This window comes from Saimiri boliviensis, chromosome 3 (genome assembly GCF_048565385.1).
Source record: "Saimiri boliviensis isolate mSaiBol1 chromosome 3, mSaiBol1.pri, whole genome shotgun sequence".
Taxonomy (NCBI): Eukaryota; Metazoa; Chordata; class Mammalia; order Primates; family Cebidae; genus Saimiri; species Saimiri boliviensis.
Window position 1 is genome coordinate 35040073 of NC_133451.1, and position 25610 is coordinate 35065682.

Consider the following 25610-nt stretch of genomic DNA (forward strand, 5'->3'; position numbering starts at 1 on the left):
AAACTATAAATAAATGGACATATACACTATGTTCATGGATTAAAAGGCACATTATTGTTGTCAATTATCCCCATATTGATATACAGATTCTGTAAAATCCCAAATAAGATTACAGTCAACTTTTAAAATAGAAATTAACTAGGTGACACTAAAATTTACATACAAATACAAATGACCTAAAATGGTAAAAATAACTTAAAAAGAAGAACAAAACTGGCAGACTTACACTGTACAATTACAATATTTTATCAAAACTACGGTAATCAAATCAGCGTGCCACTGCTGAAAGTACAGACATATCAATCAATGGATTTGAATGGAAAGTCCACATATACAGTCCTACACATCTTTGGTCCATTGGTTTAAGAAAAAGGTTCCGAAGAAATGCAGTGGGAAAAGAATAGCCCTTTCAACAAATGTTGCTGGAACTGGATGTCTCAGTGATTAAAAAAATTGAATGTCAACTTTTACCTCATATCACGCACAAAAATTAACTCAAAAGTGGAATTGAGACCCAAATGTTAATTCTACAGCTCTAGAAATCTGGAAAAATATGAGAGAAAAATCACTGCAATGTGTAAGTAGGCAAAGATTTACTAAATAGAAAAACTGAAACCCTAAAAAACATTGAAAATTACTCTTTACCAAACGTTAAAACTTACAATGTCACATACTAGTGACAAATGATTTGTCCAAACCAAAAAAACTCTTACAATCCAGTATTAAGAAATACAATTCAATTTTAAAATGGATTAACCTGCCATGGTGCTATTCACCTCTGGTCCCAGCAACTCAGGAGGCTGAAAGGGGAGGACTGCTTGAGCCCAGGATGTTGAGGCTGCTGTGAGTAATGATCATGCCATGCATTCCAGCCATGGCAACAGCACAAGACCTTGTCTCAAAAACACACATACACACACACAAAACAACAATAACAACAACAAAAAAGAAGAACCAGCATGGGCAACATAGAGAGACCCCGCCTCTACAAAAAATAAATAATTTTTTTAAAAGCCTGGGCACAGTGGTTCATGCCTATTATCACATTTTGGGATGTCAATGTGGGCAGATTTCTTGAGCTTAGGAGTTTGAGACCAGTTGGGCAACACAATGAAACCCCACCTCTACATAAAAAAAAAAAAAGGCAAAAATTAGCTGGGTGTGGTGGTGCATGCCTGTAGACCCAGCTATGTGAGAGGCTGAGGTGGGACGATTACTTCAACCCAGGAGGTTGAGACTGCAGTGATTCATGCTGCACCGCTGCACTCTGGCCTGGTCAACTGAGTGAGACCCTGTCTCAAAAAATAAAATTTAAAAAAAAAATTTAAATGTAAATGTATACATCACAAAATATATGAATGTGATACCACCACACACATATTAGAATGGCTAAAATTAACACTGTCGATATCAACTGTTAGAGAATATGTGGAGTAATTAGAGTATTTAAATACTGCTGGCAGCAAATAATAAATAAATAAATAAATACTGTTGGAAGGAATATAAAAGGGTACATCCACTTTGAAAAAATGCTTGCATTTTCTATAAAAATAAACATTCACCAAACTTCAAATCCCAGCTATACCAATTCTATCAAAAATACTGAAAACAGATGTTCACAGAAAGACCTGTATACAAATGGTCACAGCAGCTTTATTCTCAATAACCAAAACCTTGAAAAAACTCAAATAGACAGTAAGAAGTAAATGTTAACAAATGGTGGTATATGGATCCAAGAGACTACTACCCAGCTTAAAGAAAAAGACTACTAAAAAAACCTAATAATCTAAATAAATCTCAAAAATCATCATGCTGAGCAAAAGAAACAAGAAATAAGAAATACCATCATGTATGGTTTTATGACAGGAATACATTCTGAGAAATGGGTTATTAGGCAATTTCATCATTTTGCAAACACCATAGAGTGTACTTACACAAACCCAGATGGTACAGCCTACTTCACACATAGGTTATATGGTGTAGCCATTATATCCTTAAGGGACCAATGTCATATATGTGGTCTATCACTGACAAAAACATCATTGCCTGGTACATGAGTGCACATTCTACCAGATTCTATATGAGCATCTGAAAGAGGGATGGACTATATAAGGAAACTAAGAAACTCTTAGAAGTAACAGAATTTCTCTGTTTCTTGATTGTGGTAAAAATTTCATAGGTTTACACATCTTTCACAACTTACCAAATTACATGCTTTTAAGGATTGTAATTTATTACATATACATGTTACCCCAAAAGGAGTTGTTTAAGAATGAATTCAGCGCTGGGTATAGTGGCTCGCACCTGTAACCCCAGCACTTTGAAGGTCGAAGCGGGCAGATCACCTGAGGTCAGGAGTTTGAGACCAGCCTGGTCAACACGGAGAAACTCCATCTCTACTAAAAATAGAATAATTAGCCAAGTGTGGTGGTGCATGCCTATAATCCCAGCTACTTGGGTGACCGAGGCAAAAGAATTACTTGAACCCTAGGAGGCAGAGGTTGCAGTGAGCCAAGATCATGCCTCTTCACTCCCGCCTGGGTGGCAGAGTGAGACAGCATCTCATAAACAAATAAATAAATAAATAAAATACAAAAATAAAAATGAATTTAGCAAACTTACTATTAACAGAGTTGACATATAAATATCAACGCCATCCCCAAATATCAGTAAACAAAACAAAACATTAAAATAGTGCCATATAGTGTGAGAAATAAAAAAACTACCAAAACCTAGAATTAAATCTAACAAAAGATTTGCAAGAACTCAATTAGAGAACATTACTGAAAAAAATTCAGAGAAATCTAGTTAAATTTAAAAATATATGAAAAACAAGATATTGCAAAGAGGACAATACCCTCTATATTAATTTGTAGAGTCAATGCAACCCTAATCAAAAGAGTTACTGGGAAGGGTGTGTGTGTGAAATTTAATAAACTGATTCTAAAATACATGTGAAAAACAAAGGACCAATAATGACAATTTTTTTAAGAATACAGTGAGAAGACACAAGCTACCAGGTTTCATGATTTATTATATAGCTATGGTAATTAAGATAGTATATTACTGATAAAAAGGGTAATAAACTATTGAAGTAGAATTGAGAACCCACTTAAAGAGGCACAGTTACAGGGATGGAGCTGGAGGTCATTTTCCTTAGCAAACTAATGCAGGAACAGAAAACCAAATACCACATGTTTTGCCTGGTAAGTAAGAGCTATATGATGAGAACATATATGAGAGCAAAAGAGGGAACAAGAGACACCGTGGCCTACTAGAAGGGGGAAGCTGGGAAGGAGAGGATCAGAGAAAAGTAACCTTTAGATACTAAGCTTAGCACCTGTGACACAAGTTTACTTATATAACAACCCTGCACATGTACCCTAAACCTAAAATAATTTCTTTTTAAAAAGGGAGATTCAATTGTCATTTCAACCAAAGACGATCTATAGCAAGGAGGAAAGTATGGTCACTTTAAAGACTAGATCATCTGTACATCTACATTGAAGAAAATAAAGATTTACTACTCAGACAGTACACAGAAATCAGTTCAAGGTAGATTATAAATCCCAGTGTAACAGGCCAAACAACAAAGCTAGAAGATAAAAATAGAAGATCTTCGTGTGTCCTAAGACATAAAAGTTTTAACTCTAAAGGAAATTACTGGTAAAATGAAGAACTCTTATTCATTAAAAAGTCACAATTAAGGAACATAAAAGTAACATGCAGAGGAAGAAGATACATTGTACAAGCGGTTTATACCCATAGTTTATCAGTAACTCTTAAAAACAAATAACACTTAAGAAACACACCAAAAAAATGCAATTTAAAACAACCAAAACCAAAATTGGTGAAAAACCTGAAAAGGTACCACACCAAAGAAGATATAAATGTAGCAAAAGGTCAATAAACAAACGCATAAGGTATTCAACCTCACTAGTTATCACAGAATGCAAAGGTAAACTACAATAACACTACACATGTATCTATATGGCTAAATACACACATACACAAATGTTGAGGATATGAAACAAGAGGAATGCACATACACTGTTGACAGTAATGCAAATTCATACAACTACTTCATAAGAACCATTTTGCATTATCTACAAAAATGGAAAATATACATATCTTATGACATAGCAATCCTGCTCCTAGGTCTGTACTCAAAAGACATGCATACAAACATGCCTCAAGAATAACCACCCAAATGTATGTCAATGGGCAAATGGATAAACAAATTGGAGATTCACACAAAGAAACACTATTCAACAGTAATAACAATCTGACATGCAACAACACAGATACATCTAAAAAACATCATACTGAATAAAGATGTCAGATGCAAAGGATTAAATGTTGTGTAATTCCATTTATACAAAATTCTCTAACAGGCAAAACCAACTCATAACGAAATCAACAGTTGCCTGATGCAGGAAGTAGAGGAATTTACTGCAAATGGTCACAAAAGAATTTCGGGAAAAGAGGGGATAAGTGATGGTAATGTTCTAAATCTTGATTGTTATGGTGGTCACATAAGCATGTATATACTGAAAATTAGTCTATTTTACATGTAAGTTATGTCAAAGTTGATTTATATGTATATAAACATATCTATATTATAAGCATGTATATATACACACACAAATATATACATAAAATATTAGATAAGATAGAAAATATGAAATATCTAATGAAATTAAGAATGGATATTATGGCATATTCATACAATTAAATACTATACAGCAGCAAAAGTGAACAAACTATAACCACAGGCACAAACATGAATGATCCTCAAGGTTAAGCAAAATGAACTCAACTAAAAATATACTCACTATAAGACTGCAATTTTTTTAAGATCACAAAATGGACAAAGCTACACTGTTTGGGTCCATATCTAAAAGGTAAAACCTTTTTTAAAAGCAAGAAAATGATTACCACTAAAAGTCAGGAGAGGAAGTTCTCTTTGGCAAGGAGAGGCACAGAATTTTACCAAAGAGTTAAAAAATAAGTCATCCTTTATTTGTTCATTATCTCCAGATTCTTGATACTTTTATAAAATTGTAATTGTTTCCTTACATTTGTATACTACTAACACAAGTACAAACTACTGATTTGAACCCTTGAGTGGAACAGTAATCAAATTTTGTACATCTTTGGTAACTTGAATTAGTAATTTATATTGCTAATTCTTGGTGAGCATTTACAATATGCCAGATAGGGCAGATTTTTACATATAGGCACACGTGTGTATATATAAAGTCTCTCTCTCTCTCTCTCTCTCTCTCTCTCTGTGTGCGTGTGTGTGTGTGTGTGTGTGTGCGCGTATATATACCTACAAGGGATTGCCAAATCTATCAATCTATCAACCAAGTTCAGTTGAACTGCTGCAAATGAAAAATTAGCACAAATACAGGCAGTAAGTTGTTTTGAAAATTCTTGAGTAGCAACTTACATTTTCATTTATCTACTAATAAGTTATCACAATCTTTCTTATATTCTAACACCTATTATGCCCAAAGCAAAAAGCAAATGGCTTTATATATCTACAGCTCACATTAATTTCTTTTACATATAGGCACACGTGTGAATATATGACTCTCTTTATATATATACACACACACATATATATGTGTATATATATAAATGACTCTCTCTCTATACATACATACATATATATGTATACAAATACTCAGTCATCCCCTGTACAATGTTTTGACCAATGACAGACTGCACATATGACAGTGATCCAGTAAGATCATAATGATAATGAAAAATTCCTATTGCCTAGTGACGTTGTAGCCATTGCAACATCACAGTACAACAGGTTATTCCTGTTTACGGTGATCCTGTTGCAAGCAAACCTATCACACTGCCAGTATAGAATAGTGTATACAATTATGTACAGTACATAATACTTGATAATGATAAATGACCACTTTGGTGGTTCACATATTTACTATACTTTTTATCTTATTTTAGAGTGTACTCTTTCCACTTTTTTTTTTTAAAGGTAACTGTAAAATAGACTCAGTCAGGTCTTTTCAAGTGGTATTCCAGGAGAAGGCATTGTTATCAAAAATGACAGTTCCGTGCTGAAGACCTTCCAGAAGATGAGAACGTGGAAGAGCTGAAAATTTGTAAGTTTTTAAAAATTAATTAAAAAATTAAAACAGAAAAATGCTTAGAGAATAAGGATATGAAGAATATTTTTTACAACTGTATAATGTGTGTTTTAGCAAAGTGTTATTAAAAGAGAGTAGAAAGCTTAAAAAATTAAATAAAATTAAAAAGCTATAATAAGCTAAGGTTAATGTATCATTGAAGAAAAAAAAATTTTGTATAAATATAGTGTAGCCTAAGTATACAGTATCTATGAAGTCTACAGAAATGTAATGTCCTAGGCCTTTACCTTCACTCACCACTCACTTACTCACCCACAGTAAATGCGCTATACAAGTGTAATATTTTTATCTTCATGCCATATTTTTACTGTACCTTTTCTATGTTTAGATTTGTTTGAACTCACAAATATCTACTACTGTTTTATAATTTCCTACAGTATGCAGTACAGTAACATGCTGTACAGGTTTGTAGCTTAGGAACAATAGGAAATATCATATAGCCTAGGTGTGTAATTATGCCATCTGGGTTTGTGTAAGTACATCCTGTGATGTCCAACTAAGTACAAAATCACCTAATGGCATATTTCTCAGAATGTATGGCCATCGTCAAAAGACTCATGCATGTGTATACACACATATATATTATATACATTAAAAAAATACTAACAAGAAATAAAATTGTTATCTGCATTTTTGAAAAAAGGTAAAATTGGCATAGAAAAGGGTTAGATCACTTACTCAAGTTCAAACAGCTCCTGAGTAACTAATCTGAGATCCAAACTCAGGCAGTCTTGTTCCTTACCCATGATCTAAGCTACAATGCTTAACTTAAAAAAAAAAGATTTTGAATAGTTTAAGTATACCCATTAGTGGTATTTTTAAGTAATATTTTGTGGGTTTTACCAATTTAAAAAATGTGAAAAAAACTGTGTGATAATTTGCATTGATTTCCTTGTTTAATATCTACCTACAAGGGATTACCAAATCTATCAACCCAAGTTCAGTTGAACTGCTGTGGATGAAAAACTAGCACAAATATAGGCAGCAAGTTGTTTTGAAAATTTTTGAATAGCAACTTACATTTTTTATTTATCTACTAATAAATTATCCCAACTTTCTTATATCCTAATACCTATTATATTTCTTATTCCTAACACCCAAAGCAAAAAGCAAATATACCTACAGCTCATATTAATTCCTTGTATCAGCCCTATGAGGTAGGACTTGGTGTCCTAATCCGAACAATAAAGGCAGGAACTTCTCCCAGGCCAAGTCCCACAGCTAAGAAGAGGAAAGCTAGGATTCAAGATCAGTTTTGTCTTTCTCGTCTACTATTTTACTACCAGTTATCCTGAAAACTGCTTTTAAAGTTGAAATCTAAAGCATGTTGATAAGACGTATTAAAAACTGACCAGTAATCATCATTCTCTCTTACAGCTATACTTTCATGATGTTAGCCAAGTTACCTAAAAGCTCTGAACCTGCTTTCCACATTTATTAAAAGGGAAAAACCCCAGGACCTGCTGCCTAGGAATATTATGATTAACGAGATGATGCTTTTACAGAGCATAAGGCAATGACCTACATAGTAATAAAAACTTAGCAAACAATGTTATTTTTATTACAGAAAAAAATTGTTGGCCCACCTGGTAAACCTAATGTGTGCATTTGTTTCTTAAAGTCCTCAAACACTCTATATTTGTAATAGTGAAAACTGTCAACAGCCTAGGAGAATAATTTTTTTAATAAAATACAGCAGTTACTATATAAAATACATATATTGATGTGAACACATCACAAAAATAATATTCAGTGAAACACCAAACTACACAAGAATATCATTTCCATTAATCAAAAACATCTACAACAATGCTATTGCATCTGTAGTAAATGGACAAAAGCACACATGAAAAGGATAAACACCAATTTCAGAATACTGGTTACTTCTGGGCACAAAGGAAGGAGGCAGAAAAGTTAGCTGAATTTACTATTTCTCAATAAACTAAAGTCTGGGTCCACTATGGCCAGTTTTTTTGTTTTCATTTTTTAATCTAGATGGGATTATATGGTAACATGTTATTTTCCATACTCTGTTTTAGTTTTTTTTGAGATAGAGTCTCACTCTGTCGCCCAGGCTGGAGTTCAGTGGCGTGATCTTGGCTCACTGCAACTTCCACCTCCCAGATTCAAGCAATTCTCTGCCTCAGCCCCACAAATAGCTGGGATTGCAAGTGCCTGGGACCGCACCTGGGACCACGCCTGGCTAATTTTGTATTTGTAGTAAAGAGGAGGTTTCACCTTCTTGGCCAGGCTGGTCTTGAACTCCGAACCATGTGATCCACCTGCCTTGGCCTTCCAAAGTGCTGGAATTACAGGCATGAGCCACAGTACCCAGGATATTTTGCATATTCTTATGTATGTTTGAAATTTTCCAAATTATAAATAATTTTGTCTTAATATTTGTGTTGTGGTATTCAAACAATTTTTTAAATATGATTCATACTATAATTTCTGACCGGGAAGCCAGAATTACTAGCTTAACTCCAAACACTGAGAAGGTACCTCCTTCTTACTCCTAAATTCCCTGAGAGTCATAACCTCGTATCTTTGTATTGCACCCCTTTTTCCCTTCCCCTCAGTGCCTTGGACCAACAAACTAACCCGTATTGAAAAAATGCCCCAAGCATCATAAACATATCCAGGTATATATGTCATTGTTGATGAGTTCAGAAATTATCTCATATGTAAATGAGCTTGGGAAATAAAGCATGTATATATACAGCTTGATTTGTGGAGTTTCAAAAAAGGAAAATTTTAAAATAAAGCTTTATTTTAGTAAGTTAAAACTTACGTTCGAGTAGAAATAATGTTTTAAAACCCCAAATAATAAAATCTAAAAAATAAAATGCAAATCAAAAATATCAATGATTCTGATTCATGTTAACTTTGTAAATCCTTCGTTATTTTCTCCATGTCTATTATATTATTTTTAAAACCCTAAATCTATTTCCTCTGAAAATAGAAGAGATTTTCTGCAGATGTTCAATTCTGATGGGCTGACCTACTATAAACAGTCTTTGCCTGTGGAACGGTAATGTGTTTGCAAGGCCTTTGAAAATACGTAAATTCTATTACTTATATAGAGTATTAACAAATTTCTATGCAAGTAAAGAAAAACTATTGTTGTGAATAAAATTGTGTCTCTGTCCAATAAAATTCATGTGTTGAAACTCTAACCCACAACATGACTGTATTTTAATTAGGTAAGTGATTTAAGTTAAATACAATCATAAGGGTGAGGCCCTATTCCAACAGAACTGGTAGCCTTCTAAAAACAGAAACCAGAGATGGCTCTCTCTCACCCCAGGAACTGAGGAAAGACCACATAAGCAGACATCAAGAAGGCCACCATCTGATAGCTAGTAGAAAGCCCTCACCAAAACCAAAGGATGCTAACACTTTGATTTCAGACTTTTCGTATCCAGAACTATAAGAAAAATTTCTGTTGGTTAAGCTGTCCAGTCTACAGCATTTCATCACGGTAGCAGGAGAGACAAAGACAACTATCCCTAGTATCAGAGTTAAAATGGTTTGTTTAAAGAACCTGAATATAAAAGAAGAGAAAGTAATGAGTAATTCTGCTTATCAAAGAGAATGTTCTGCATACCTACAGGTTTTATTTTTTAAAATATTTTTAATCACTAAAGCTGCCCAGAAAAGCAGTGACATAAAGGTTAATATCAAAGATATCCCTTTTTGAACTATACTTAGACAAGGCAGCCAAACGAAAAAATAATTACATAGCATATGTGGACCATCATTTCACAAAATCTTAAAAAAGAAAAAATGCAGTTCTCACAATTGATAACAGACTACAGTTCATTCTAGAGTGGAATTTAACACACAATCATTAGTCAGCAGTTTAACACTGCCCTGAGGTTTTCATAATCTCTAACTAAAACAGACAAATCTGAATTCAGAAGGCATGAAAGTGGGTTAATTACAGCATAGACCAATAATGTGAAACTTACAATACAAATAATTAAGCCTCAATTTCAGAAGTTTTAAAAAGCATCCTTAGGATATGAATAAATGATCATTACAGAACTATTGCAACACATAAGTTTACAACACCATTAATTTTTTTAATCTACTAGAAAAAAATTCAATTTTATACTTTTTTCAAACAAGGTGGATTTTATTTACAAAAAAATATATAAATGTAATGACTTTTTAACTTAGATTATTGAAAGGATATCCTCATCTTCTAACAATAAATCTAACTACTATTTAGATTTAATTATTCAGATATTCAAGTCAAAATTTAGCAAATACTAAGCCTTTTCTCATAGAATTTAAAAAGCACTTTAAGAGAAAGAAATCAAAATGTTAGGATTGCTAAGTATTTTTCTACTGCAATGTGATATGTAAAATTTTCTTGGAGATGAAAAAGATGTGATATCCTTCTGTATATTTCTTATGCAGTGCAGTAAACAATTGCTTATTACTTTTCTGTACTTTTTGCTCATATGTATTTTTGGCATTACAATCTATAAAACAGTGTCATACGTTTTGAATGTCTATGTATATACAGAGGGAAAAAATCCAAGATTTTTATTATTAATAAAATTTTTGAAGAACACTGGAGACTTCAGGTGTAGATTTCAAACTTTTGAAAAGCCCTCAAGGAGTCAACACAGCACCTCAGTTTTCTTACAGTTGTACCTCCACAACAGTGCAGCTTTGCACATCATCCCTTTCCACTACTACTGTTTCTTCATTTGCCCTTCCCCAAAAATATTCAGAGGCTTAAAAACAAGGCTTTGAGACCTCTCCCAAGGATAACTCAGTTGCATGAAAGATGCATAAAAATCATTAAACTGAAGAGGAAAAAGGTACTTCCTTCAGTAGCTGTGAGATTCCTTCCTGCCTGGGGTACTAAGATGACTCTGCATAGGATTATAGGACACACCTACAACTCCCATGGCAATGTGGGATCTGCTTTCTGCTTGGAGGGCCCCCAGGGACTAGCAGAGCCTCCAAGTGAAGGTGATAAGGAAGGAGCTGGTGCTTGCAGTCTAGTTCTGATCTGGCTCTCAAGAGATAGTTCAAAAGATAACCTGAGATTATTGTCCAGGCCAGCCCTCCAGAGAAAAGGAGCAGGCAGGAATTCAGGGAAGAACCCAAGTCTACAACAAAGAATAAATTTGATAGAGCATCAATTCTATCAATTTTGTTGAGAGGAAGGAGGCAGGGAGGGCACATGTCCAGGAGAGAAAAACAAAGAGCCCTATGTCAGGAAAACACTTCAAAGTTGGCATCCATATTCCTTTGTATAACTGTATGAAATGTCTAGTAATTACATTAAAACACGGATCATAAAGAAATATTTTATTTGGTATATGAAGGAATGCACTCAACATCATCTATAGGTGTTATTACTTGACCAAAGAGAAATTCACATTATGTAACCCACAGTTTTAGTTAAAAAGTCATATTAAAACACTTTAAAATCATGCAATTACTATTTGCAACACAGGGAAGGAGCACAAGGAAAAACAGACAGTGAAGTCTGAAAATAATTTATTTACTCATGCTACAATCTGAGCACCACAAAAGCACTGTTGCTATTAACTACTATAATCAAAGAAAAGAAAGATTAGGATAGGTAATCTGGTCTAAAAGTCACATAAAAAAAACAGTGCTATGATATAGCTAGCACTAAATTATTTGCTACTAATTTTAATGTTTCCACTCTCAAAGACTCAGTTACAAATTGAATAACAAGATTTTCATGTAATACAAACTTTCATTTATAATGAAGGAGTTGAAAATACACCACTCTGGCATATTGACTATTTTAAATAAAAGGCATTTCATTCAAATGTTGGAAAACAACAGGTATAAAAAGAGCTGATCTTCTAGTCTCCTTAAAAGCAGAAGATGAAATTTCCCTGAAGCAAATTAACATCTTGTCCTCAAGGACAAGAAGTTGAGGCCAAAGAATTCTGTACAGACCTTGTTAAAATAACTTATCTTTTTAGCTTCCCCACGTAATTTTGCTAGTTTTTCACAACTTACTACTCTTTTTGCAATTCATTATTTAATTGCTTCACTCTAACTGCTTATTTGGGTATTTATCAGGTTATGAGGATTCTCCTGCCACATAAAACTCGTATTACTTATATGAAATAAATTTGTATGCTTTTTCTCCTGTTAATATGTTAGTGATCAATTTATATCAATTTAATTTTTAGACCCAGCTGGGACCCTAAGAAAAAAGAGGTGGAATTTTGGTGCCCCTATACAACTAAATGAGCATCAAAAGATTCTCTGTGAAATTCATGAAAATTAGCACAGATTGTTTGAAACTTAAACCAAATCCTTCTGACCTGAGATGATCCTTTCTAGCTCCCAAAGGGATTCAGTCCTGGCAAAGATGCAGTTTTAACCTGCGTACACATGGTAAACGAGTCTGGCATGTCAAAAACATCTGCCATCTTGATTTGTCATTTTTCATTCACTTTCTTTTAATTTTTCAAAATTAGCAAACTATTTTAAAGCTAAAGTGTCATACAAAAATGAGTGTTTTTTTACAATCCCAATAAATAATCTAATTCTTATATAGGCAGTCAACATTTTCGACAGTATTTACTCAATGAGTGGTTAAGAAAGTGGCATCTTGAGTCAGATGCACTGGTAGGAAATCCTAGTTCACTACCCCTGTGATCTTAGGGAAATTAACCCAAGGCTCATTTACCTCATAAGAATAATTAGATTAGTGACCTAACAGGGTCACTAATTAGAACACTAGATAACCCCTGTAAAATTATAAACCAAACTATCATTTAATAGATATTAGCTGTTTAATAAATGTGTTTAACACATGACACTACAACTATTGATTTCCTAGTAAACACCAGACTTTGCTATTGGCACTGGGGATGTCAAGATAAAGACAAATTAATTAGAACCTCTGTCATCAAAAGTTTATGCTCTAATAGGAGATACATATATTAACAGAGCCTTGTAAACGGTCAAGTTTTCTCTCACAAACACTAAATTGCCACCTTTTCTCTGGCAAACACTATTTGCACAATTACCAAAGGTACCTAAGGCCAAAGCACAGATTCAAAGGGGGGAGGGGGAACAACAGCCGTATCGGGTAGGGGAAGAGGAATCCTGCTGAACTCCAGCCTGGAGCCTGTGCAGAAAGTGTGTAAAGCATTTAGTGCCACTACAGTGACAGTCAAACTTGAACAGCCTCCTGCCTCTCAGCAGAGAGACAAGTGTTAACTTTTAATGGGAAAAGCAATATCCTATTCCAACCCTGTAGAAAACCACAAATATTTTAGGCATAACTTTGAGATTCATAAATTCTGAAAGTTAAAGCTGATGACCTCTTTTGCTATGAATTACCTCCTCCCTAACTGTTCAGATAATCAACCTGTTAACTCGGGATACCAGTGACTTTCTAACTTGGTATAAGAACGTATACTGGTAGAGCCCCTCTTTGGGGTCTGAGAGATCTGGTCTCTAGTGAGCCTAGCTTCATACTGAGCTGTCTGTCACCATCTTTTCACATGTGACTTCTACATGAGTCACCGTATTCCTCTTTGCATCCTTCCCACTGAGCACAGTAACCGGTACCAAGTTCAGCAGACATGTGTTGAATTATGACTTGGTGCCAAGCATTGTGCCAGGCAGCAGGAATACAAACATCAAAAACATGTTCCTTGTCAAAGAACAAATCATCTAATGGGGAGACAGAGTCAACATTTCAAATATGAGAACTGCAATCATAGAAAGACTACAATACTAAATGTGGAGAATTGGTATGGAAAGGAATATCCAGGTAGAATTAAGGGAAGAGATGTTCCCCCAATTAAATAGGGAAAAGGTAAATAGCCCCAGGCATTATAAGCTGCAGACTCTGTGATATTACGTACAATGGAATGAGGAAAAAAATGTTTTAGCAAAAGGGTTGGTTGAATAGGTAAATGAATATAGTCAAATTTAAAAAGGAACACTGAAAACATAATTGTTAAAAAATCACTAAATTCCCTCAAATTGAATACTTATAGCTTACTGTAAAGTTTCTCACCTCCCAGAAATTCCTTTTGTTGACCCTGGAATCTCTGGTACAGGCCGATGTCTTAGCAGAAAAGATCGAGAGGGTCTTGAAACCAACTTGCTACGACTTCTCATAGGTGCTAGGATTGGTGATGATGGAACATACAAGTCATTTACAATCATTTCTCCTTGAAACTGAAAGCATGGGGATGGTGGTGATCCTTCTAATAATCCATTTGTGCCATTTCCAGAATTTGTTTCTGATGTTGAACAGCCAACAGAAGACAGGCATTCAGAGCCTGCGTTAGGGTACTTACTGAGATTTTCTGAGATCAAATTAACTTTTTCTGTTTGTTGTTCTTCATTTGTGTGATCCACAGTCTTCTTTGTAATCAAAGATTCTATTTTAATATTTTCACTACCAAATAAATAATCATTCAAAGAACCCGAATTCAGGTGTGGTTCTTCTGAAGTCGGGAAGTCATGTTTAGGAAGAAACAGCTTATCATCTGATGGAGGATACTGGCTTCTTTCCACATCTGCATTATTTTCTTCAAGATTTTTTGTAACAGTCTCCAACTGCGGTGGGCTAGGTGCCTGAACACTACTGGAATCAGAAAGTTCAATGCAGATATTCTGATCAGAAGATGGAACATGGTGATCCTTTGAAGGATCATCATTCTTCTTTGTTTTATGAACATTTGCATATATTGGAATATCTTGCATTTTTGACAAGAGTATCTGTAACTGTTTAAGTATCCTCCTACGGTGACCTGTAGGTGATATTCCAATTTTCTGTAGCAGGCTGTCATTTATTGCTACACAGTCCTTCACAGTAGTAAAACCAGACTCATGGAAACGTAAGAGATACTGCTCCAAATTAATGCTCATTAGGAAATCTTTTATATCAACATTTACTTCACTGACTGAGGACATAATGGTGGCTTCATTACTAAGTTGAGTTATAAAATGTGGCACAGTGAGATACACACACAAGAAGATGCACTTCTCTACTGCCTTTTCCTTTGACAATGGTGACAGAAAAATTTCTTAAAATGTTATTTTCTTCACAGTGACTGCTTTACGTGATTAAGCCTAGAAAAAAAATAAAAAATGATTAGGATATTTTAATTATTAAAATCTACTTTCACATTATATACTTTCTCTGAAGAAACCACAGAAATTAGGACACTAACTTTCACTCTGTATTTGGAATATTTGTGCATTGCTTTGCATGCCCTAGAAAACTAGTTTCTCAGTATGTGAAGGTACAGGACAGAAATGCTATGGCAGTATCAAACTATGACATTCAAAAAGGTGAAAAAAAAGATGCTGAGATACATACAGAATGAACATATATCAAAAATTTTATTCAACTTCTTAATTAAAAATGGAGGAGCCAGTAAGTCAGTAAGATTAGATCCAAGAGCATTTGTGGAAGCGATTTATATAGTCGATCAGAAAAGGCTTTTGTTAAAATGGACTAGGACAGCTAGGTTAGACTGAAAACTGTTTAATGTCCTACAGGACAATAAGCCACAACATTTGGGGTTATCGTTTCTACTGGATAAAAATCTATAAGCGTAAGGTAACTTTTCAGTGTCTACGTCTTACTCGAATAATAAATAGTCAAGTCAAGCACAAGAATTAAAATTGGGACTAAAATGTCTCTACAGTGGTCCTGTTAAACAATATTCCCACAAAGGTACTGCAAGAATGCTCTTTTGATATTGAAGTTTTACGCAATTTTCTTAACAGTAGCTGAATATAAACAACTTTCCTTTTCACTGCACTTTCTTTCAAATACTGACAAAGTAGTTAGAATATATTTCTCAGTCCAATAATTTTCATTTCATAAAAGCAGGAAGCATTATATATAAACAATAGTGATATACAAGATATGACACTGAATAATCAGCTATGCCTTAAATACATTAGATAACAGAAAATATGCTAATATAAAAGGACAAGGTAAAGGTTTAAAGGTCACATGTCCTCCAATGTACACAGCAGATTCATAAAGGTTTATTTTTCTCTCAAACTACATAATTAAACTTTTTTAAAAAGTCCATTTTCCCAGATGCTAATTATACAGGTGTGTACAGTTTACAAAAATGCATATGTGCAAATTTCTGTACACTGTGCTTCAATAAAAAAGTACAGAATAGGCATGACACATATATACTGAAGTAATAAAATGAGACACACCCAAACAAGGAAAACTGCCCTGAGCAAGCTTTGATGCAGTGCTGAAAAACCTCTTGAGCTAGCTCTACAAAAAGCACTACTTGGACTCTGCATATGTATATGCCAACTGCCCATACGCTACTGCTTCAACTATTTTAAAATATCAGCAAGCAGTAACAAACAGGGATAGGATAAGAGTGAAGGTGTGCATCTTCTTCAGAACACACTGCAGAAGCAGAGAAATGAAATTACAAAGAAATGATAGAAGGCAGGAAATGTCTTTGTCAATAAGGCATCCCAGGGTGACACCTAAAATGCTAAAATGTCACACATAAGGAAAAGTTACACCTCAACACCACATACAAACTCAGTTCTCAGATAAGCCACTCATTCTACACAATTATTTGCAAACAAAGGTATTGTCTATTTTTTCTAGCATTACCACAGGATAGAAATAATTACTGCCAATGGAGCAATAGGTGGACACAATGTATTCACCCACTTTAAAATTTATAAACATGATAAGTTGGCCAATAATTTAAGAAGATTATTATTTCCTTCTGGAGTAGAAAAAACTATAAAAAGTAATAGTTTTGCCTACCATTCTCCACAAAAATCTTAATAGGACAAAAACAATTTTAATAAAATACACACACACACACACACACACACACACACACACACACCCCAAGAAACCTCCTGATCTTTCCCTACCCCAAATCTAAAGCCTAGAATGCACTCCCAAGTACACCCTTGTATAATCCACCACATTCAAGGAAGCAGGCGAGCTACCATATTTACTCCTTGCTACTGACAGAATTATGTCCTCCCAAAATCTGTATCTTGAAACCCTAACCTTTAATGTGACTGTATTTCGAGGCTAGGCCTCAAAGGACATAATTAAGGTCAAATGAGGTCATCAGGAGGGACCCTGACAAGAAAAGATTAGTTTCTTATAAGAGACATGAGAGAGATTTCTTTCCCCCAACCCCAGAGCCCTCTGCATAAGGACATAGGGAAAAGTCGGCCATCTGCAAGCTAGGAAGAGGACTCTCACTAGGAACTTTATCAGCTGGCAAATGGATCCTGGACTTCCAAAGCTCTGGAACTGTGAAAAAATAAATTTTTGTAGTTGAAGCTAGATGGCCTGGGGTATTCTGTCATAGCAGCTCAGCTAATACTCTTCTCCATCTTCCCTGCTTTTGCCATGGTTCCAAATCGCATGACATCTTTTGCCTGGATTACTGCAATGGTCTCTGAACAAATCTCTGAGCCCAGAGTCCATGTATCAACCAGTGAACTATCAAATACACAAATCTGGCGTATCACTCCACATGCTCAACAAGATAAAGTTTATGCTAATATTGTTTATAGTGCCAAATCACATTTTTGTCTCTAAGAAGGAGAGCAGCAGGTGCTATTGATGTAAACAGCATTTATGTGTCATACACCATACTCATATTTCCTATGATGCAGACATTCCTACGTACCAACTGCTAGCTCATATTCAACCCTTGCCAAACCTTCTACCAACATCTTTCATTCACTTTAGTCCATTCTTGTCAATTATTTCCCTGAGCCAACAAGCTATTTAACAGCTCCATATCTTTTTGCATATGGTCTATCTGCTTTCCTAAGCACCATTTAAAATTATCAATAGGCAGGTATTACCTCCTCTGTGAAGACTTTCTATCAACCCCTCAAAATAGAATGAATGAATCACTCCTTTCTCTACATACATCTATAACTACTATACTAGAGCTTTGCAAAGCACTTCGTACATGTTTAAGAGATGAGAGAGGCTGATAAAAATGGCAGAAGTGATTGAGAGGCTCATTGTATTAGTTTTTTGATATGTGTGTATGTACATTTGTTTTCACACATACAGCCCTTTCCTTCCTTTGGCATATGCATATACACTTCCCATGTGGTCAAATCAAAGAAAGATATACCAAAAGCTCTACACAAAACCATCTATCTCTGCTCTGAATATGGTTAATGAATCTCATTCCCTCTCATGCCATGGAAAAGCCTCCCTCCCACAGCCCAACAATCCTCCCTGCACTTTAATGTCAACTCTGTCCTCCAATTACCTGACATTTCAATTGTCTGAACACCCAAGACTGTACACAGATCCAGTTCTTTCCTTAGACACTCTAGCCCCAAGCACATCATCAGATACATGGAGATGAGCATGCCTAACTATAAAATTCCAGCATGTGAAAGCTCCTTAATATGAAATTGAAGCCCTCCATGTTTTGACCTTTAATTGTAGTCTATGGGATGTATGCCACACTCTAGATCAGTGACCCTTCAGATACTGATCTGTGGATCTTCCGTACAGCAACAACTGCTGTAGGCCCTAGCAGTCTACACCTGTAATGCCCTCCAAATATAACTGGGAAATGTGACAAAAAGTGATAATTAAAGTTCTAAGGTCTTAATGCTTCCCAAACATGCTTTATACCAGCCTGCCTGAGCCTAAGTTCATCACTGTTCTCCTCTTGGATAAAATCCCCCACCTAACATGTTGCACACAAGTTTGTAGTCAGACTAAATTAAAATCCCACTTCCTCCACTTTCCAGCAGTGTAAACATAGACCTGTATCCATGTCAATGTCTCCATTTCCTTTCCCATAAAATGGAAACACTCCAGGGTACCTAGCACTGGTGAAGATTAAATGAGATAATCCATCATAAGTGACTTGCACATAGCACCTAACACATACTGATGCTTAGTAAACATTGACTTCCGTCACTATAATTATTTTTACCACTATAGTTATTATGTCTCCACAGTTAAATTTTCTATTCTTTGAGGTCTGAAATACATTCCTTCACAAGCGCTCTAGTGAACAAGAAAATGCACTCTCTTCTCTGTATTCCTACACTATTTCATAGAGTGTTGTCCTAGTCCGTTCAGACTGATTTAACAAAATATGAATGCTCTTAGACTTACAATGAAGTATATCCCAATAAACCCACTGTATACTGCAAATATTATAAGCCAAAAACATGTGTCTGATTGGGAGCCAGGGCTTGCTGCCACCGTCCACCATCACTAGAGAAGTGTGGTTTCTCCCAAATGCATATCACATTCACCCCGTAATAATGTCAAAGTCACAAGTCAAACCATCATAAGTTGAGGATCATCTGTACCTTAGACTGGACAATTAACAAACAACAGAAATGCATTGCTCACAGTTCTGGAGGATGAAATGTCCAAGGTCAAGGCACCTGCAGACACCATAGATAGTGCCTTCTATGTTTCCTCATGTGGAAGAATGTCAAGGGGCAAACAAACCAGCTCCCTCAGGCCTCTTTTATGAGAAGACTTATTCCATTCACAAGAGCTCTGCCCTCATGACATAATAACCTCTCTCAAAACCCACCTCTTAATACCGTTCCCTTGGGCAGTCAGTTTTCAACATACAAATGGGGAGTCAGGGGACACATACATTCAGACCACAGCAAGTGTTTAACTGTTCTGCTGCTCCACAGATAGTGTAATATAAATGCCAAGCCTCTGAATCCAAACAACTTGTGTTGAATTCCAATTCCTCCACCTACTAGCTTTATTATCTCATGTGAGTATTTAACTTCTCTGTGCTTTAGTTTCTTAGTCAAAAATAATGGGAGTAATATTAGTACCTACCTCATAGGGCTACTGTGAGAATTATATGAGTTAATACATGCACCGCACTTAACAACTGGACATAAAAAATTCTAAGTAAGTATTGCCACTATCACTATTATTTTATCATAATCTCTGCTGAAAGGATAAACCCAGGGAAGCTGTACAACAAATGCCAACTACTTGCTTATTAACATGGTACCTCATGTATATGCAGTACATGTTTAGAGAATGTGTAGACAGTTGGCATTACAGGCATGGCTGTGCATTTGCCCATGATATCCTGACCTATTTCTGTGAGGCAACAAAAGGGAAATAACATTTAAGAGCATCTGCTTCATGCCCAGCTTCCTGTATCACTCAATAAACAGTACCTTGTTACTTTATTGTGTTATGCCTTTAAACTACACCCTGAATTCAATAACTCTCACTATCTATCTCCCCTGCTCACATCCTAGTCTAAGCTACCTTCGTATCTCTCTTAGACCACTGCAATACCCTCCTAGACTGATACTCCTGATTCTGTCCTGGCCCCCTCTCTCCCACACAGTAGATTCTCACTACAGGGGCTAGAATAATTAATGTCATAAGAAAAGCCACACCATATCACTCCCTATGACTTCCAAACATAATCTTCCCTGACTTCCCCCTCTATCTCTTGACAGCCTCAGGGCCAGCCTCCTTTCTGTTCCTTCCTCAGACCTTACCTCTTGATCTTGTCTCTTTCCAACCTTCTTCTTCAATGGATACCCATGTCTCAATGCTCACTCCATCACTTTGGTATGTCTCTGCTCAAATGCGTCCTTTTCAGAGAGGTGATTCCTATTCTACATTATACAAGCATGCCTTGTGACTCAGCATCCCTTTTCCTTGCTTAATCTGTCTCCATGGCATCGACTACTGCTGATATCTGTTGACTGCTCCAAGAGGGCAGGGATCTTGTCAACTGTTCACTGCTCAGCCAATAAATGTTTGCTGAATAACTTCTTACTGGCTTTGTGACAAGAAGTGGAAAGTACACATTATTTTAAAATTTTGTCTATTTAAGTTACCAAGCTAGTATGCAGCAGATTGATTTCAAGCACAGATTTCTCCAATTCATCTAACCACTAATGGAGGGTCTCAAATCAGGAGTTGAGTGTGAGGAATGGGGCAGGAGGTATCAGCTAGCAACATTCTAAACCATCTGCAGGACTTTTAAAAATGCATGGGTTGGGTCAGGCTGGGTGTGGTGGCTCATGCCCATAATTGCAGCACTTTGGGAGGCCAAGGTGGGTGTATTGCTTGAGCCCAGGATTTCCAGAAGAGCCTGGATGACATGATGAAACCCTGTCTCTAACAAAAAAAAAAAAAAAATTCTCTGGGTGTAGTGGTGCACACCTGTAGTCCCAGCTACTCAGAATGCTGAATTTAGAGGATGACTTGGGCTCAGGAAGAGAAGGTTTCAATGAGCTGAGATTGCACCACTGAATTCCAGTCTGGGCAGCAGACAGAGCCAGACTCTGTCTCAAAAACAAAACAAAACGAAACAAAAACAACCTCAGGGGTTGGACAAGCTTTCCCCTCCTAATGACTCGAATAAGGAAAACCACTACAGTAAGCCCCTCCCAAACCTCCTCACCACCTCCCATTACTAGTGGAGCTTTGTCATCATTCCCCTAGTTAAACAAGGAAAGCAAACAACTGAAAGTCATGGGTTACTTCATTAAACCACGATGTCATTCAATATTAGGTACTGACAACTTCTAAAACCACCTTCACCTGGCTATATGTTACAGGAGGGAAAACAGCATAGTACAATCGAATCAGTCCTATCTATGATCAATCCATTAAAACAAAAAGCATACCACTAAAAACTCAGAAACACATTCTTAGCACAATTAGAAACTTTGTGAGAAAATAGGCTTAACAGCAGTCACAGAGAATCACACAACTGAAAGAAAAAAGCTTAAAAATACAGATTTTTAAATTAGCTTGCTAAATGAATAATGAAACTTTGCAACATTATCAATACAAGCTTTACAGATTCCAACAACAATGAGAGCTGGCTGTATTCCAGAACAGTGGTTCCCAATGGATTGGAAATACATCCCTTGATTAAATTCAGAGATATGTGAGAAAATGCTTTTGCTGGTCTTAATGACTAAGTGACATCAGCAGACAGAAAAAGTGACTATGACATTCTGCAATAGTACCCAGGTAGAAAATTCAAGTATGATTTTTACTTCTTCAACTCTCTTCAGTTCATCAGCTCCCCATATGGTACCCAACACTATAGATGATAAAAGAGAAAATTGTCCCCGCCTTCAAGAGTCCCTGCAATACACCACTTCAGTCTGATGTGTGTCCATGAACGTGGCTAAACCCAGAAGTCTACGTACTTTTACATTTTACTGCCCGAGAGTTAAGAGGCAATGACAAATTAAGGGCGAACATCCTTGTAATTGCTATATAAACCACTGGTAATATAGAATTTAGTTTATTAAAATTCATTGTGCATCATTGCAGAAAGACAGCTCATGCAGGACTACAGCATAGCTGATATAATGCAACAATATGAAGCCAAAATCAAATAATCAAATATTATTTGCTATTACACTTATTGTGGAGAAATCACTAATTCCTTGGAAAACTGGGGGTCTCCATATGGACAATATGCTGAACTAACTATAACTAGTTCAGGGTATAGGTCTTATAGAAGTCCACCTGATATAATTTGGATGTTTTCTTCTGTCCAGATTTCATGTAGAAATGTGACCTCTGACGTTGGGGGTGGGTCTAGTAGGAGGGGACCGCCTCGTGGGAGGTCATGGGAGTGAATCCCTGATAAATAGTTTGTGTTGTCCCTGTGGTAATTAGTTCTCTATGAGTTCATGCAAGGTCTGCTTGTTCAAAAGAGCCTGGTGCCTCCTCCCTCTCTTGCTCCTTCCTGCCACGTGGTATGCTAGCTTCTTCTTTGCCTTCTGTGATGATTGTAAGCTTCCTGAGGCCTCACCAGAAGCCAAGCAGATGCCAGTACCATGCTTATACAGCCTGCAGGACTATGAGCCAAATAAATCAGTTTTCTTTATAAATTACCCAGTTTCAGGTATTCCTTTATAGCAAAGCACCACCTTTGCTTCAGTATAAAATACAGAAACAGATACCATGTTAACCGCACACTGAGCAAACTAATATCAAGATATTAACTATAAGTATTGATAAAGATATGTTCAACTTGACTCTTCCTCACAGCCATATAGAAGAGGAAGTGTTTTAGAGAAAATATGCTCGTGGTTGTATTCCTTCATCCCACAGCATAGAGCAGACTGTAAAAGGATGAAGGTCAGATCTACTAACTTATTCTTATAGTCTGAGTGCTTACCCCCAGAAAAGTATTAAATTGGTCCTTTGGCATCTCTCTCCTCCACCATCCATTCACCTACCTTAATATATGGAAACATCAGCCCCATTAAACCCCTTACAAAGGAAGCCTAGGCCCTCAACATGGTCATCTCTTTTAATTGAGGTCACCTATTGGCTCTGACCTCCACTCTCCCCTGTTCTCTACCTTAACCACTATTCCTTTCCCACCCACCAAAACACATCCATCTTCTTTCATTCTCCCTCAGAATTGCGTTGCTAATAATAATAGCTAATAGTTGTGGAGTGTCTACAAACCATTTGTGTAGGATCTCATTTACTCCTCACAGCTGCAGGGGAGGAAAATCCCATGCCCCACATCACACAACAGATAAACAGTGGAAACAGAATTCTGCAAGGCAGACTTCACAACCTGTGCTGCAAACTGTAATTCCTCATAATACATATAAAATTGATTTAATACTGAAGAGGTATAAAAAACTTAATAGTCTCCCTCTCCTTTGCCTAGATGTGCATAAGCACTTATATTCTCACTAGGAAAATGCTGTTTAAATATACCATGTCTTGCAAATTCAAGTTTTATACACCATTTAAGTTAGATATGTGTCCATGTACATGGCTAAACCTGGAAGCCTACATTCAGCTACATTTAATTGCCTGAGAGTTGACAGCCAACAACAAATTAAGGGAGAACATCTTTGTAATTGCTATATAAAGCAATGGTAATGTAGAATTTAGTCTATTTAAATTTATTTTGCATCTATCTCCACAGAAAGACAGCTAATGCAGGACTATAGTACAACTGATATAATGCAACAATATGAAGCCAAAAATCAAATAATCAAATATGACCAAAATAAGTATTAACTGCCCATATGAAGTCAATAGTTATGATAAAAAACAAAAACAAACAAACAAACAAACACCTGCTTGCTGATATAATAAAGTATTAAGGCCAGGCATAATGGCACACGCCCAGGACACATTGGGAAGCCAAGGCCGGTAGAACACCTGAGGTCAGGAGTTCAAGACCAACCTGGCCAACTAGGTAAAATCCAGTTTCTACTAAAAATATAAAAATTAGCTGGGCATGGTGGCACATGCCTGCAATCCCAGCTACATAGGAGGCTGAGGCATGAGAATCTCTTGAACCCAGGTTGCAGCAAGCAAATATCACACCACTGCAGGGACAGGGCAAGATGCTGTCTCAACAAAAAAAAAAAAAAAAAAAAAAAGAAAGAAAAAAAAAGAGAGAGAGAGAAAGTATTAACACAAAATAAGATCTCTGGCTATGGTCTTAAAGGTTTAACTTTAAATGTAGTACAAAAGTAAATAACATGTGGAAGCAACCCAGATGTCTATGAACGGATAAAGAAAGTGTGATATATACACAAAATGAAATACTAGGAAGTCTTAACAAGAAATGAAGTCCTGTCACATGTTAAAATACAGATGAATCTTGAGGGTCATTGTGCTATGTGAGAAATTAGCCATAAAACAGACAAATACATGATTCCACTTACATAAGGTATCTACCATTGTCAAATTCATAGAAAATAGAACTATGGTTATCTGAGAGAGGAAGAGAGATAAGGAGTTGTTTAAGGAGCACAGAGTCTCAGTTCTACCAGCTGGAAATAGTCTGGAGATCTGTTTCACAGTAATGTAAATATACTTAGCATTACTGAACTATACACTTATAAATGATTAAGATGGTAAATTTTATGGTGGTTTTTTTTTTTTTTAACCCAGTAAAATAGGAGATCAGAAGACAGACTAGAAGATTTGGGCCAGACTCTCAGCTCTTATTCAAACTGATCTCCCTGTACATACCCGGACTATTTTCTCTCCTTTGGGAGCCAATTCTAGTCTCACAAGTACAGTAACCCCACATTCATGAGGTTTCCCTACCTAACCCATCCCTTCTCAATCCCTTATTAGTTCCACTCAGGCAGTAGTATAGATAGCACGATGCCTGAAATCCAATCCAGGCTTCTCCACTTTTCAACTGTGTATCTTCATTAAGTTATTTAACATCCCTGAATCCTCATTTGTAAAACGAGGGCAATATAACCCATATCGTGTAGCATTTCTATCAGAATTAAGTAAAAATATTTAAGATATGTAAGAACGCCTGACATGAGTTACAACTATATCATAAATGTTGGCTATTATTAATTTATGGACTGTAGACAGTATTGCCTTTAATCATATTCATACCACTATAT

At 36.0% G+C, this 25610-nt stretch overlaps 1 protein-coding gene across 6 annotated transcripts in view; it reads right to left on the reverse strand.

The window, feature by feature from the left end:
• ARAP2 (ArfGAP with RhoGAP domain, ankyrin repeat and PH domain 2) overlaps positions 1 to 25610 on the reverse strand; it is a 189991-nt gene that overhangs the window by 159457 nt on the left and 4924 nt on the right. For all 6 annotated transcript variants that reach the window (XM_074395987.1, XM_074395988.1, XM_074395990.1 and 3 more), the window contains exon 2: positions 14230 to 15293. In XM_074395987.1, the coding sequence (XP_074252088.1) occupies positions 14230 to 15134 (905 nt within the window). In that variant the 5' untranslated portion in view covers positions 15135 to 15293. The remainder of the gene's footprint in view (positions 1 to 14229; positions 15294 to 25610) is intronic.